The 14,551-nt window shown below is 36.9% G+C and overlaps 1 protein-coding gene across 1 annotated transcript; it reads right to left on the bottom strand.

Annotated features, from left to right (window-relative positions):
• Positions 1-10,020: 10,020 nt before the first annotated feature.
• OR6A2 (olfactory receptor family 6 subfamily A member 2) lies at positions 10,021-11,003 on the bottom strand. The gene is given in 2 exon segments (XM_015114999.3): positions 10,021-10,736; positions 10,739-11,003. Coding segments are annotated over 2 exon segments (981 nt in total).
• Positions 11,004-14,551: the final 3,548 nt, after the last annotated feature.

Below are 14,551 nucleotides of genomic sequence, written 5' to 3'. Positions count from 1 at the left end.
ACTACTGTGAATAATTATGTACCAACAAAATTGATAACCTAGAAGGAAAGAGTATATTCCTAGAAACATGCAATGCAACATACCAAGACCAAATCATGAAGAAATAGAAAATCTGAACATATCAATACTGAATAAGATTAACTCAATAACAAAAACTATTCAAACAAAAATAGCCCAAGACCAGATGGCTTCAGGGAAAATTCTATCAAATGTTTAAATAACAGTTGAGCACCATCTTTCTCAATCTCTCCCCAAAAATTAATTTCGCAGGAAGGAAGACTTCCAGAATTGTATTACAAGGCCAGCATTACCCTGATACCAGTGTCAAACAAAGAAGTCAAGGACACACACACACACACACACACCCCACACCCCACAGGTCAATATCCATGATGAACATAGTTGCAAAAGTCCTCAACAAAATATTAGCAAACCAAATTCAACAGCACATTAAAAAAAATCATACACCATAACCAAGTGTGACTTATCCCTAGAATGCATGGATGATTCAACAATGCAAATTAATAAGTATATTATATTAATAAAAATAAAGTCTAAAAATGATATGATAATTTTGATAGATGCATAAAAACATTTGAGAAAAGTTCAACATCCTTTCCAATAAAAACTCTCAATAAACCGAGTAGAGAAAGAATGTACTCAACATAATAAAGGCTATAGATGAAGAGCCACAGCGAATACTTTTTAAGGGTGAAAAGTTGAAAGCTTTTTCTCTAAGATTAGGTAAAAGAAAAGGGTACCCAGTCTTACCACCTATTTTAAACATAATACCAGAAGTTCTAGATAGAACAATTAGTCAACAAAAAATAAAAATAAAAAGCATTCTAATTGGAAAAAAAGAAGTAAAATTCATTTGTTGGCAGATAGCATGTTTTTTTTTTGTTCAAAAAACTTGAAATACTTCACTATAAAAAAGCAACTGGAAGAACTGATAAACAAATTCAGTAAACTGCATGATAAAAATTAGCATATAAAAATGAGTTGTTTTTCATTGCTACCATTATACTGAATGGGAAAAAGCTGGAAGCATGCCCTTTGAAAACTGGAACAAGACAAGGATGCCTTCTCTCACCTCTCCTATTTAACATAGTATTGGAAGTCCTAGCTAGAGTAATTAGACAAGAGCAAGAAATAAAAGGCATCCAAATATGAAGAGAGGAAGTCAAATTATCTCTGTTTGCAGACAACATGATCCTATATCTAGAAAATCCCATAGTGTTGGCCCAAAAGCTCCTTTAACTGATAAACAACTTCAGCAAACTTTCAGGAAGAAAAATCGATGTACAAAAATCACTAGCATTTCTATACACCACCAACAGCCAAGCAGAGAACCAATCAGAAAGGCAATTCCATTCACTATTACCACAAAAAGAATAAAATATCTAGGAATACAGCTAACCAGGAAGGTGAAAGGTCTCTACAATGAGAATTACAAAACACTGCCCAAAGAAATCAGAGATGGCACAAACAGAAAAATATCCCATGCTAATGGATAGGAAGAATCAATATCATTAAAATGGTCATACTTCCCAAAGCAATTTACAGGCTCAGTGCTATTCCTATCTAATTATCAATGGCATTTGTCACAGAACTAGAAAAAAAACTATTTTAAAATTCATATAGAACTTAAAAAGAGCTGGAATAGTCAAGGCAATCCTAAGCAGAAAGAACAAAGCTGGAAGCATCATTTTACCTGACTTCAAACTATACCACAGGGCTACAATAAGCAAAACAGTATGGTACTGGTACAAAAACAGGCACATAGACCAATAGAATAGAATAGGGAGCCCAGAAATAAGACCACACACTTAGGACCATCTAATCTTTGACAAAGCTGACAAAAACTAGCAATGGGAAAAAGACTCCCTATTCAATAAATGCTGCTGAGATAATTGGCTAGCCATATGCAGAAGATTGAAGCTGAAACTCTTCCTTACACCATATACACAAATCAACTCAACATGGATTAAAGACTTAAAGGTAAAACCCCAAACTATAAAAACTGTGGAAGATTACCTAGGCAATGCAATTCTGTACTAAAGAACAGGCAAAGATTTCATCACAAAGGCAACAAAAGCAATTGCAAGTAAGCAAAATTTGACAAGTGGGATCTAATTAAACTAAAGAGCTTCTGTAGAGCAAAGGAAACTATTAACAGAGTAAATAAACAATCTACAGAATAGGAGAAAGTATTCGCAAACTATGCATCTGACAAAGGTCTAATATCCAGCACCTACAAGAAACTTAAACAAATTTACAAGAAAAAAACAAAAAATAACCCATTACAATGTGGGTAAAATGTGGGCAAAGGACATGAACAGACATTTTTCAAAAGCAGACGTATATGTGGCCAATAAGCATATGAAAAAAGCTCAATATCACTGATCATTAGAGAAATGCAAACCAAAATCTCAGTGAGATACCATCTCACACGAGTCAGAATGGCTATTATTAAAAGTCAAAAAATAACAGACACTGGAGAGGTTGCAGAGAAGAGTGCATTCATACACTGCTAGTGGAAATGTAAATTAGTTCAACCATTGTGGGAAGCAGTATGGCAATTCCTCAAAGAGCTAAAAGCAGAATTTGCATTTGACCCAGCAATGCCATTACTGAGTACATACCCAGAGCAATGCAAATCATTCTACCATAAAGACATATGTACACGAATGTTCATTGCAGCACTATTCACAATAGCAAAAGCATGGAATCAACCTAAATGTCCATCAATGACAGACTGGATAAACAAAGTGTCGTACATACACACCATAGAATACTATGTAGTAATAAAAAAGAATGAGATCATGTCTTATGCAGGAACATGGATGGAGCTAGAGACCATTATCCTTAGCAAACTAATGCAGGAATGGAAAACCAAATACCACACACTCTCACTTATAAGTGGGAACTAAATGATGAGAACTTATGAACACTAAAAAGGAAACAGCAGACACTGGGGTCTACTTGAAGGAAGAGGGTGGGAGGAGGGAGAGGAGTAGAAAAGATAACTATTAGGTACTAGGTTTAATGCCTGGGTGATGAAATAATCTGTACAACAAATCCTGTGACACAAGTTTACCTATGTAACAAATCTCCACATGTACCCCAGAACCTAAAATAAAAGTTAAGAAAATTTTATATTAACAGTAAACCATCAGAAAAATAAATTAAGAAAATAATTTCAAGTATACAATTGAATTATTATTAATTAAGGTGACCCTATGTACTATTATATATTAGATCCTTTTCATTCTTTCTTATATACATGTACGATGGATCCCAAAAAGTTTAAAATGAAAAATTATAAAAAAAGAAAATAATTCCATTTAAAATAGAGTCAAAATTGAATAAAATACTTTGGAATAAATTTAACCAAGGAAGTGAAAGATCCATACACTGAAAACTATAAAACAGTCATGAAAGAAATCAAAGAAGACACAAAAAATGAAAAAAATATCCTGTGTTCATGGATTGGAAGAATTAATACTGTTCAAGTGTTCATACTCTCCAAAGCAATCTACAGATTCAATGCAATTTCTATCAAAATTCCAGAGCAATTTTTTACAAAATAAGAAACCTAAAATTTGTTGGTACCACAAGAGATACACATAATTAAACCAATTTTGAGGAAGAACAAAGCTGGAGAAATCACACTGCCTGATTTCAAACTATACTACAAAGCACTACGGAAATATTGTGGAATTAACATAAGAACAGACACATAGACGAATGGAACAGAATAAACAGCCCAGAAATAAACCTGTGCATAAACCATCAACTCTTTTTTCACAAAGGTGCTAAGAATACCCAACGAGAAATGGATAACCTCTTCAAAGAATTATTTTGGGAAAATTTAATTTCCACATGAAGAGGATAAAATTGGACCCTTATCTTACACCATACACAAAAGAATCTAATTAAAATGAATCAAGACTTAAAGGTAAGGCCTGACACTGTAAAACTCCCAGAAGAAAACAGAGGAAAAGCTCATGACATTGATTTTGGCAGTGATTTTTGAATTCGATTCAAAAGTCTAGGCAACAAATGCAAAAAACTGGTAGTACGTCAAACTATAAGTTTCTTCATGACAAAGGAAACAATCAACAAAATGAAAAGGAAAACTACAGAATGGGAGACAACATTTAGAAGCAACATATATTTTTTCTTTGAGGAAGAGGGTCTGGCTCTCTCACTCAGGCTTGAGTGCAGTGGTGAGATCACAGCTCACTGCAGCCTTGACCTCCTGGCCTCAAGCCATCCTCCTGCCTGAGCCCCTCAAGTAACTGGGACTACAGGCACCAGCACCACACCGAGCTAATTTTTGTAGTTTTTTGTAGAAATAGGGTTTCATCATTGGCCAGGCTGGACTCAAACTTCTGAGCTCAGGCAATCTGCTCGCCTTGGCCTCCCAAAGTGCTGGAATAACAGGTGTGAGCCACTGCACCCAGCCACAAATAGGGTGAACTGACAGGCCCTTCTGTACATTATGTCATCCACAGACTAGTGATCTCTCTCTCTGCTACTAATTCTGCCTCAAGTATCTTATAAAAGGATTAGTATCCAAAATACATTAGCAACAAAAATAACTCAATAGCATAAAAACAAATAACCTGATTTAAAAATAGACAGAGCATTTGAATAGACATTCCTATAAAGAAGAAACAGAAATGGCCAAGAAGTATATGAAAAGATGGTCAGCATTGCTAATAAACAGGGAAGGGCAAATGAAAAGTATAGTGAGATATCACCTCATGCCCTTTAGTATTATTAAAAAAAAAATCAAAGCAAAACAATTGTTGGTAAGTATGGGGAGAAAATGGAACCCCCGTACATAATTCGTGGGAATGTAAAATGGTACAGCCATTATGGAAAACAGTATGGAGGTCTGAACATTCAAACCATTACTACTGTATGATCAAAGATTCCCACTTCTGACTATATATCCAAAAGTAATTAAATCATATTTGTTGCAGCATTGTTCATAATAGCCAAAATATTGGAAACAACTTAAGGGTTGTTTAACAGCAGATGAATGGATAAAGAAAATGTCTATAAAATAGAATATTATTTATCCTTAAAAGGGAAGGACATTCTGTCATTTTCAACGACATAGATCAACCTGGAGGACATTATGCTATGTGGAATAAGCCAGACACGGAAATGCTGCCTAATTTTGCTTAAATTGGAAGCTAGAAAGAGTCTAACTCAGTAATAGAGCGTAGAATGGTGTTTGCCAAGAGTTTGGGGTGGCTGTGGGAGAAAATGGAAAATATTTGTCAACAGATACAAATTTTCATTTTTAAGATGAATAATTTCTGAGGTTCCAATGTAATAGCATGGTGACTACAGTTAATACAAATGTATACTTGAAATTTGCTACTGAAGTAGATGTCACATATTCTCACAAAATACACACACAGAAGCTAAGTATGCAAGGTGATCGTTATTTTGATATGTTAATTAGCTTACATGTAGTCATCATTTCACAGGGTACACGTATACCAAATCATTACATTGTATACCTTAAATACATCCTAATTGTATTTGTGAACTATATCTCTAAAAAGTTGGAAAAAAGAGAACTATGGGCAAATTATACATAATAATAAACATAAAAAAATTCTTTGAAAACAGTTCTAATACTGCTGGAATATGAACTACAGCCAGTATTTGAGTAGTAGAAATTAGATAAGAGGGCTTTCGGTGTTAAACTAGAACAGGAAGAAACATAGAGTAATGACAGCAAACAGTGAAGCTATAGGATAATAATTTCTCTTCAGTGACAAGAGGCCCCACCACTGCTTTGGACTCCAGGAAGCACTCAGGCATTAACAGTTGTAAAGTGTGCCCGGCATGCTAAGAAGAGGGTGAACTGACAGACCCTTCTGTCCATCAAATCATCCACAGCCTGTTTATCTGTGTCTCTGCTAGTAATTGTGCCTCAAGTATCCATAAAATCTAGGGTCAACTGCTAGAAATTTTGCAAGAACAAAGGCCCAGGAGATGCACTTGCATCTTGGTGAGTAGCCAAAGTTAGCTACAGGGAGCTGAAGCAAGAGACTAAAAAAATGAGAAGTCTTAGAAAACTTTCTCCAGTCCTTGAGGATCTGAAGGCCTATATGTGACTGATATTTGGAGAAGAGTGGACCTAGTTCTTTCCCCACTCCAACCAACCAAAATCTTTGTTGAAAGGCATATTGTGTATTGTCATTAATTCTGGGAAGGCCAGGACCATTGGTCTTCATGAAGTGTGACTATGAAACATGAAAATCAGACAAGGCAATCTTGCTCTGAGGAGTGCTTCTAAGAGAAAATGAAGACACCTGCCCTATAGGGTGTCTTCTCTATGGAAGACATGGCGCTGTCTAGTCATTCTTGTTGGCACCAAATGGTGATATTCTAAAGAGCTGGTATAATATATTAGAGTTGCTAAATATATAAAGCAGTAGCTGTGTGTCAATTATGCTTTATTTCATCTCTCTCTTATCCATTAGCTATATTAAAACAGCAAGGCATGAATGTCATGATAATAAAAAATCCAGGTAAAAATTCAAAAATCAAGTGGTAGCTGTACATATTATTGTAATTATAAAGGAAAGGACAGTGTATCTTTATTTTATGAAAGCCAATGAAATAAATCAAACTTCTACAAAATTATTTGGTATAAAAAACTAATAATGTGTTTCTTTTTGAAATAAACTTTTAAATTTTAGAATAAATTTGGCTTACAGAAAAATTATCAACATGCTAAAGAGAGTTTCTCACACACCTATTTCTCAGTTTGTTTCCCTTAATGTATTCATCCTTCATTAGCATATACACTTGTCAAAACTAAGAAATTAAAATTGATATATCACTATTAACTATTCAGATTTTGCCATTTTATTCAGATTTTATTATCTTTTCCATTAGTATTACTTTATGTTCCAGGATCCAATTCAATATACCATACTCCATGAAGGTATCTTGTCTCTTTAATCTCCTTTGATCTGATATTTCTCAGTCTTGTTCATAACTGTAAGCATTTTTAATGAAGGGAAATAGGATTTACAGAGGTGCAGAACAATTGTTATTTTAAAAATGCTCTTTATCAAGAAAAATGTTTGTTTCCTCATCCTGGTCAATGTGATATGTTAACAAATAGTGAAATATATTGGCTTATTAATCACAAGTAAAATTTGTTCATCACAATCTAAAATTCACCAATACAAGGTTTGTAGTGGACAAGAAATTAAAATAAGAACCAAAAGGAAAGGTAGGAACACACTGTGAAGAAACTTAAAGGCAGACTGAGAAACTTGGAGTTCACTCCACATTGGAAACCACTAGATATCTGAGGCACAGAAGTCATTTATATTAATCCTCTTTGCCCGTAGATATTAGTTGCCTCTGGCCACTCTGAATAGCATTCCTATCTGAATAACGCGGGTGGATCCAGTACTCCCACCTCTTGTACTGATGCAAGAGATTAGAAGCTTCTCCAGATATTGTACTAGCAAAGGGAAATTACAAAAGACTTGTATTATGTAAGCAATACTTTGAAAGATTGGCAGATTACAAACATGGTCTAAAAGAAACAGGATCAAATGAACCAAAGATAAAATAAAGTTCTATATCTAGGTTTATGGGAAAATCAGTTACATAAATGGAGGATGGGGAATCCTTAATCTGATAATCAATAATACTTCATTTGAAAAATCTTAGGAGGTTTTGCGATCTAAATTTCAATATGAGCCCTGAAGGTCATATGCTTATTACAAATTCAGTCCAAGTCTAGGGAGGTGCCAATCTCACCATGGTACACAGGACTCAAACTCATTCATGGTTTATTGAAAGAAGAATATGTGCAGAACACTGGCTAAACCCTATTTCATACATTAAATCAGAATTAGAGGTGTTTTAAAGCATTTTATACTAAAAATCTTGGAAAATAAAGAAAAGCACAATGAAGAAATTCAACATCATGTTTTTACTTCCTATTAACTGGAGTTAACCTATAAAGGAAGTTTATATAAGAGCTGTAATAGCAATGCCTAGAGGAGAACTCTCCTCTCCCTGATTGGAATCCCATTTTGGACACTTATTCTACAGGGACACTGGATAGCTGAGTTTTGATGAACTTTATATCCAGTCATTTTAAAAATTAATATAACAAGATACTTATATTGTTTAGGCATGAATAAATATGCATATTATATTACAACTTTTAACAAGTATGGACTAGCAAATAATGCATGATATCCTTGGTAGTATCCTTTTGTAAATTTTAAGTAATAGAAAACAATAAAGTTAGATTCCACATCTTGAGCAACAGTTGGATCCCACATCTGGAGATAGAATCTTCATTGTCTTCAGAGTTCTGGTTGTTCGGTGACAGTGGGGAGTTAAATTTCTGAAAATCATACTGAAATACCCTCTAACCATCTCTCTTTTCAGATGAATAAAGTTACACATAGTATTCACTAAGAAAAAATCATTTAAATAAATATTTTGATAGAAATGCTTTGCCACAGAATGCAATTTACAGGAGAAAGCAGTCCAGCATAGCTACAGTCAACATTTTAGTCAAATTACTTCTAGTGTTGTTTAAACAAGCAAATATGGCTAATGCTTTTGATACTGTTATATAACATATTTTTAAAAATTATGTTAGGAGGCCAGGTGCGGTGGCTCACACCTGTAATCCCAGCACTTTGGGGGGCCGAGGTGGGTGGATCACGAGGTCAGGAGATTGACACCATCCTGGCTAACATGGTGAAACCCCATCTCTACTAAAAACACAAAATATTAGCTGGGTGTAGTGGCAGGTGCCTGTAGGCCCAGCTACTCGGGAGGCTGAGGCAGGAGAATGATGTGAACCCAGTAGGCAGAGCTTGCAGTGAGCCAAGATTGTGCCACTGGACCTCAGCCTGGGTGACAGAGTGAGAGTCCGTCTCAAAAAAAAAAAAAAAAATTATGCTAGGAACATTTTTTCTTTCATCATCTCTATTTAGATCACTTTATTTCAATTTCTGCATAGTTTTCCAAGTAACATATGACCTACAATTTGTTTAACTAGTGCCCTGTTTGTGAAAGTTAAGTATATTTCTCTTTTTCTGTATTTATAAGTAAAAGTGTCTATCTGCACAAATCTTTCCGAATTAGAATGGTTGCAACACTTTTAGGATTTGTAATACATGTTTTCAAAATATTTTTCTGGCAAGGCTGAGCCAATTTGTATCTCTCTGCACACTAGTAAAGTATGAGGGGTTTAGTTCCCGCACCTACCAGCCCCACAAATAGGCATGACACACATGCCTTGCCTACATGGTTCCAAACTACATTCGTTCATTATATGTATTCATAGCCATCATACCCTAGATACTGTTCCTGCTCATGGTAATAAAAGGATGTAAAAGAAAATCTGATCCTGTTTCCATGGTGCGTATAGTCTAATTAGGGAAACAGAGTATTGAAGAAACAACAGCTCTCAGTCATTAGTTCAATGTGGACACTGGCCACAGTAAATTAGAAAATAAATCTAGAAACCCCTATGGTTCATCAGATGATATGTTTCAAACACAAAAGTTCCTAGTTTCTCATCTCTTTGTCTGTAACACACACTAGAATGATCACCTCCTGGGCCTCTGCTACCTAATAGGCTACAGTAAGTGACCTGTGACTGGAAGAGGTATTATCAAGAAGTTTTATGTTGCTTTTCCATAATGAAGCCCATGATTCCTTAAATGGAACCATGCCTATGCAAATTACAATGGGGCAGACAATAGTGGACCCAGCTCTATCCTGTATTTTATGGCGCTGTCCTGTAGAAATCCAGTTTCTAGTTTGCAACCTATCCTTCTTTCTCCTCTTGGACTAGTTACAAGCAAGTATTCCTAGTACCTTGGTGATGTCTTTGAAATTCTGGCCCCTAATGTAGACCCTAAGAACTCCACTGGACTTCATAGAATATATCGATGCCAAGTTTAGTAATATTTTACTAGACTTTGCACATCCCATCTACACATTTCTGATAGCTTTCTTGGGGTGAGGATCCTGGCACTGGTACAGGTGCAGAGTACAGCATAGGACTCTCTTGACCTCTTGATTGTGCAAACAGTAAATGATGGGGTTGAGCAGTGGTATGATGACTGCATAGAGTACAGAGACTAGCTTGTTGATGTCAAAAGCTGAGAGTGCCTTTGGCCGGGCATAGAGGAAGATACCAGCTGCATAGAAGATTATCACAACAGTGAGATGAGAGACACAGGTGGAAAAGGCCTTAGAGCGTCCAGCAGCTGAAGGAATGTGCATCACAGCACCAGTAATGGCCATGTAGGAGGCCCCAGTGACAGAGAGTGGCCCTAGAAGAATAAAAATGGCCAGAATGAAATCTGTAAGCTCTGCTGTAGACATGTCAGTGCATGAGAGGTTGAGCAATGGAGACACATCGCAAAAAAAGTGGTTGATGATGTTGGGGCCACAGTAAGACAGGTGAGAAATAAGAAAAACTTTGACCATGGAGATGCCAAAACCTCCAGCCCAAGATCCAGCGGCCATCTGCACACACAACTGGCCACTGACAATGACTGGGTAGTGGAGAGGATGGCAGATGGCCACATAGCGATCATAGGCCATAACAGCGAGAAGGACACGCTCAGTGCAGCCCAAGCCAAGGAAAAAGTAGAGCTCTGTCATGCATCCCTCAAAGGAGATTAGCCGTCCATGATCCTGTTGGACCTAACAAAGCCAGCAAGCATCTCGGGAATAGTGACAGTGACGTACCAGATCTCCAGAAAGGACATATTAGCTAGAAAGAAGTACGTGAGTTTGTGGAGGGTGGAATGGTTCCTAACTGCCATAATGACGAGTGTGTTCTCAGTCAGCACCAACACATAGGCCAGGAGCAAAAGGGCAAACAATAGTACCTGTAGTGGCACAGGAGCAGGGAAGCCCAGCAACACAAACTCACTCACTCTCCCATTATGGTTCCTCCACTCCATGTCATTGGTCTTTCTTACTGCTCTTCAGGACATGACAATAGAGTCTTCAGTAGGCCGCAACAAGAACCCAGTCTCTCTTAGTGGGTTTATACTGGTAGAATCATGTAATTAATCGCAGAACTGAGGCCACTGCTCTCTTTTTAAATCTGGAAATGAGCTAAGACAAACATGTAGAAATAAATGGTTTTGTATTGGGGACAAGATAGGAATCTGTTCTGATCTTTGGAGAAGCATGCATTGACAAGCATAGGGTAAAAATGACACCAGTTTGTCCCCAAAGAACACAGATAAAAACCAAAAGTGGAAAGGGAGTCCGGGTGGCCTAAAATGAGAGTTTGTCTATGAGTTGGATCATGACTTTGTTTTGAGGAAATAAGTTACACAATGGAGGAATAACAATCACGTATAACGCAGTTGAGTTATTATTAGTTCAGACACTGCTCTAAACATTAGCAGTATCAATTCACTTGATCTTCAGAACAATCCTGTGAGCTAGTACTACTAATAGCTACAACTTAATGCCTAAAGAAACTAAAATATAGAATTAAGTGACTAATTCTGGGTTGCAGAAATAGCAAGAAGTGGAACCAGGAAGTCAGGACCTTGGAGCTTCCAAAATATTTAGATGACGTAAAGGAGGGACTGTACAATACATCTTGGATTTACAGCTGGGAGAGAGGATCTTTGGGACTCATTTAGAGAAACAGTTCCTTCCTGCCAGATGGAAAGAAAGACAAAAGCAGAACACAAGAAGTTCACAGCACCTGTAGAGTGGAAGTCTATAGAACCCAGTACTTACAAGGAAGACTTGGGATTCACCTGGAAATCAGATTAGGAAATGGATGATGGATGGCAGAAAGACTAAGAATTCCGTCAGTTCTGAACGTTGTACTGAGTATCTTGAAATAAGAATAGAGTACCTTTGTTTAACATTAAGGCCCACATAAAAACATGCATTTACTAGGATACTCTCTTTGTATAACTTTGTATCAAAGATAAAATTTCCCTTTCTCTTTAAAAACTTCAAGCCATTTTTGTGTCTCATGACGAAAAGAAGTTGGCATTTTTACATGGGAGTTGATATGAAGGAAGGGTTATTTTTACCTTGTGCCCCTGTACAGTTTCAGCATTGGGAGAGAGTGTAGAGTTTCGAAAGGAGAATGGTGTAGAGTCAGCTGAGCATCTGGATGTAATCTTCTCAGATTTCTTAATTTTTAGTCTTAGATCTGTTCCTCTGAAGTTAGCAGGGTTAGAATGTGCTCTCAAATCAAACCAACCTACTAATGATTTTATACCATGTTTCTCTTCCCTTCATGCTCTGCTATCATTACTTGACCATTACTCAGTACTGGAGTCCTTGAAGTTTCTCTTAATATGGTAATGCAATTACAAAACACCTACGTCCCTGGCTTTCATTTCCCATCACTCCCATTCTTACCATCCACACCCACAATTTTACTTATTTCAAAATTTATGGTTGATCAACAATGCTCTAGACCATGGGCTAAGAGTTGTGGTATATAAAGGTTCATGGACACATGCTGAGTCTTCAGGATCTTACAATCTAGTTGTAGGGGCATATCTTATCTTTTCATCCATGAAAGTTTAAGCCACATGTCTATCCCTATACCATACATGTGGATACATAGAAAAGTGGGAACATTAAACCTACACTTGCCATTTATGACCTTAGCCTTGATCCTTTCTCAATACCTGCCTCATATACCCTTCTTTGTGTTTTTGATTCTCTTGGCCTCAGATTTTCATTCATATTTTCTAGCCACTTCAACCTTCATGTTTGATGTTCTGCACACTTGAAAAAAATAGCTTTTCACACATGGACCCCTAACTGATCTTTCTGCTTATAGTTTTACCCTTAAAGGTGAGACCTTAGCTCAAAACTGACCATTTTAGTCCCCTCCTTAAAACTCATCCATAGTGCGCCTTTGTGTACACAATAAAGTTTCAAATTATTTAGCCTACAGGTACAAGGCCTATAGGCACTTCTTGATTTTGCCACTGCTTTCACCTAAACCTTATTTCTTACCACAGTCTACAGTGTACTTTATACCCTGCAGCTCTCATCACTCACCACGTGTATCACCTCATAGCTTTCCTCATGCGACAATCTCCCTGAGTATGGCTAACTCCTATTTAACCTTCAAGTCTTGGCTCATGGGGTATCTCCCCATAGAGACATTAGTTACCCTGGTTTCTTCCTTTTCCCTTCACAGGTTTGGTGAGATTCCTCTGGTTAGAGCTCCCATTAGAGTCCATGAAAGCCTATATATCATTTTGCTTGCTGTATCACTGCTGTTGTTGCTCAAGTAGATGTAAGAAGGACCTCTGTAGCTGAAGTGGCCCCACATGTCCTTAATGGTGGAGTATGGAGTGGATAGTGGATATAATTCCATGGGTGTCATGGGTACCACAAATATACTATGTCTAGAATAACCTTCCCCAAGCAAGTTATTCCTCTATTACAATAAATGGCATTAGCTTTCATACAGTCTCCTAAGCAAGCCATTTGGAAATTTCCTAGATATTCCGTACCCATCCTCCTCTCCCCCGACACACATCCCACACTTAACTAATCCAATTTCTAGCTAAAATGCCTCTTTAATGATCTCTCATATCAGTCCCTTTTCTTCTGCCCTATTTCTACTGGCTTCCTCCTAGTTCCTCACAGCAGGTCCTTGGTATTTCTTGATTTAACTACTTAAATAGGATCTTACTTGGTCTTTTTTCCTCCAGTCTGTATTCTCATCTATATAACTTCCACTTATTATTAGAGTCATATTTCTCTGTAGAAACGGCTGACCACAATGGCATCCGGTTTTTGAGAGCACATACAAAATCCTCCCATAAAGCATCAAATGTATGTCCTTTTAACTGTTATACAACAGTTCAGTCATTGTCCACTATTTACCATTTTCTACACATGTCATGGTATTATCTAACTCCGTAACTTTACACATCTCTCTGCCAAAAACACTCACTCCAGGAATTTTTATTTTTTATGTTTTAGTCCCTTAGTTATCACCCCTCCCAAAGTACCCCAATTCCTATGCACTAGATTATTCGCTAGTGTGTCTGTCTTGCCTTCTGACAGTGGTTCCTATTATAAGATCTGCTTTAGTTACTGATTATTAAAGGTGGCTGTATGGATGCTTGAATGCATGGAAAAATGCACAAAGTTGTGATGCGGGCAGAACAGATGAATTCCAGATAGGAGGAATGGAATATAAAGATGGAAGAATGTAAAAGGGATCTGGGTATAAATGGTCAGGAATAGAGAATTTAAGTGGTTAACTGAGAATATGACACAGCTGGAATTATATGCAAGTAAAACATACATTGATTTTAGATCTGCAGGGACTAGATAAAACACGAGGAAGTTAGATTAAATGCAGGAAGATTGGACTTATGTGAATAAGAGGTATAATATTTGGGTAGAAGGAACTTGCTATTCAGGAAATAAATCCAATGGGAGACAAGGTGAAGATAACTAGAATATGGAAAGGATAGACTGGACATGGATGTTCAGA

The sequence above is a fragment of the Macaca mulatta genome, chromosome 14 (genome assembly GCF_049350105.2).
Source record: "Macaca mulatta isolate MMU2019108-1 chromosome 14, T2T-MMU8v2.0, whole genome shotgun sequence".
Classification (NCBI taxonomy): domain Eukaryota; kingdom Metazoa; phylum Chordata; class Mammalia; order Primates; family Cercopithecidae; genus Macaca; species Macaca mulatta.
The sequence above is the reverse complement of the archived record's forward strand: the minus strand, read 5'-3'. Positions and strand labels throughout refer to the sequence as shown.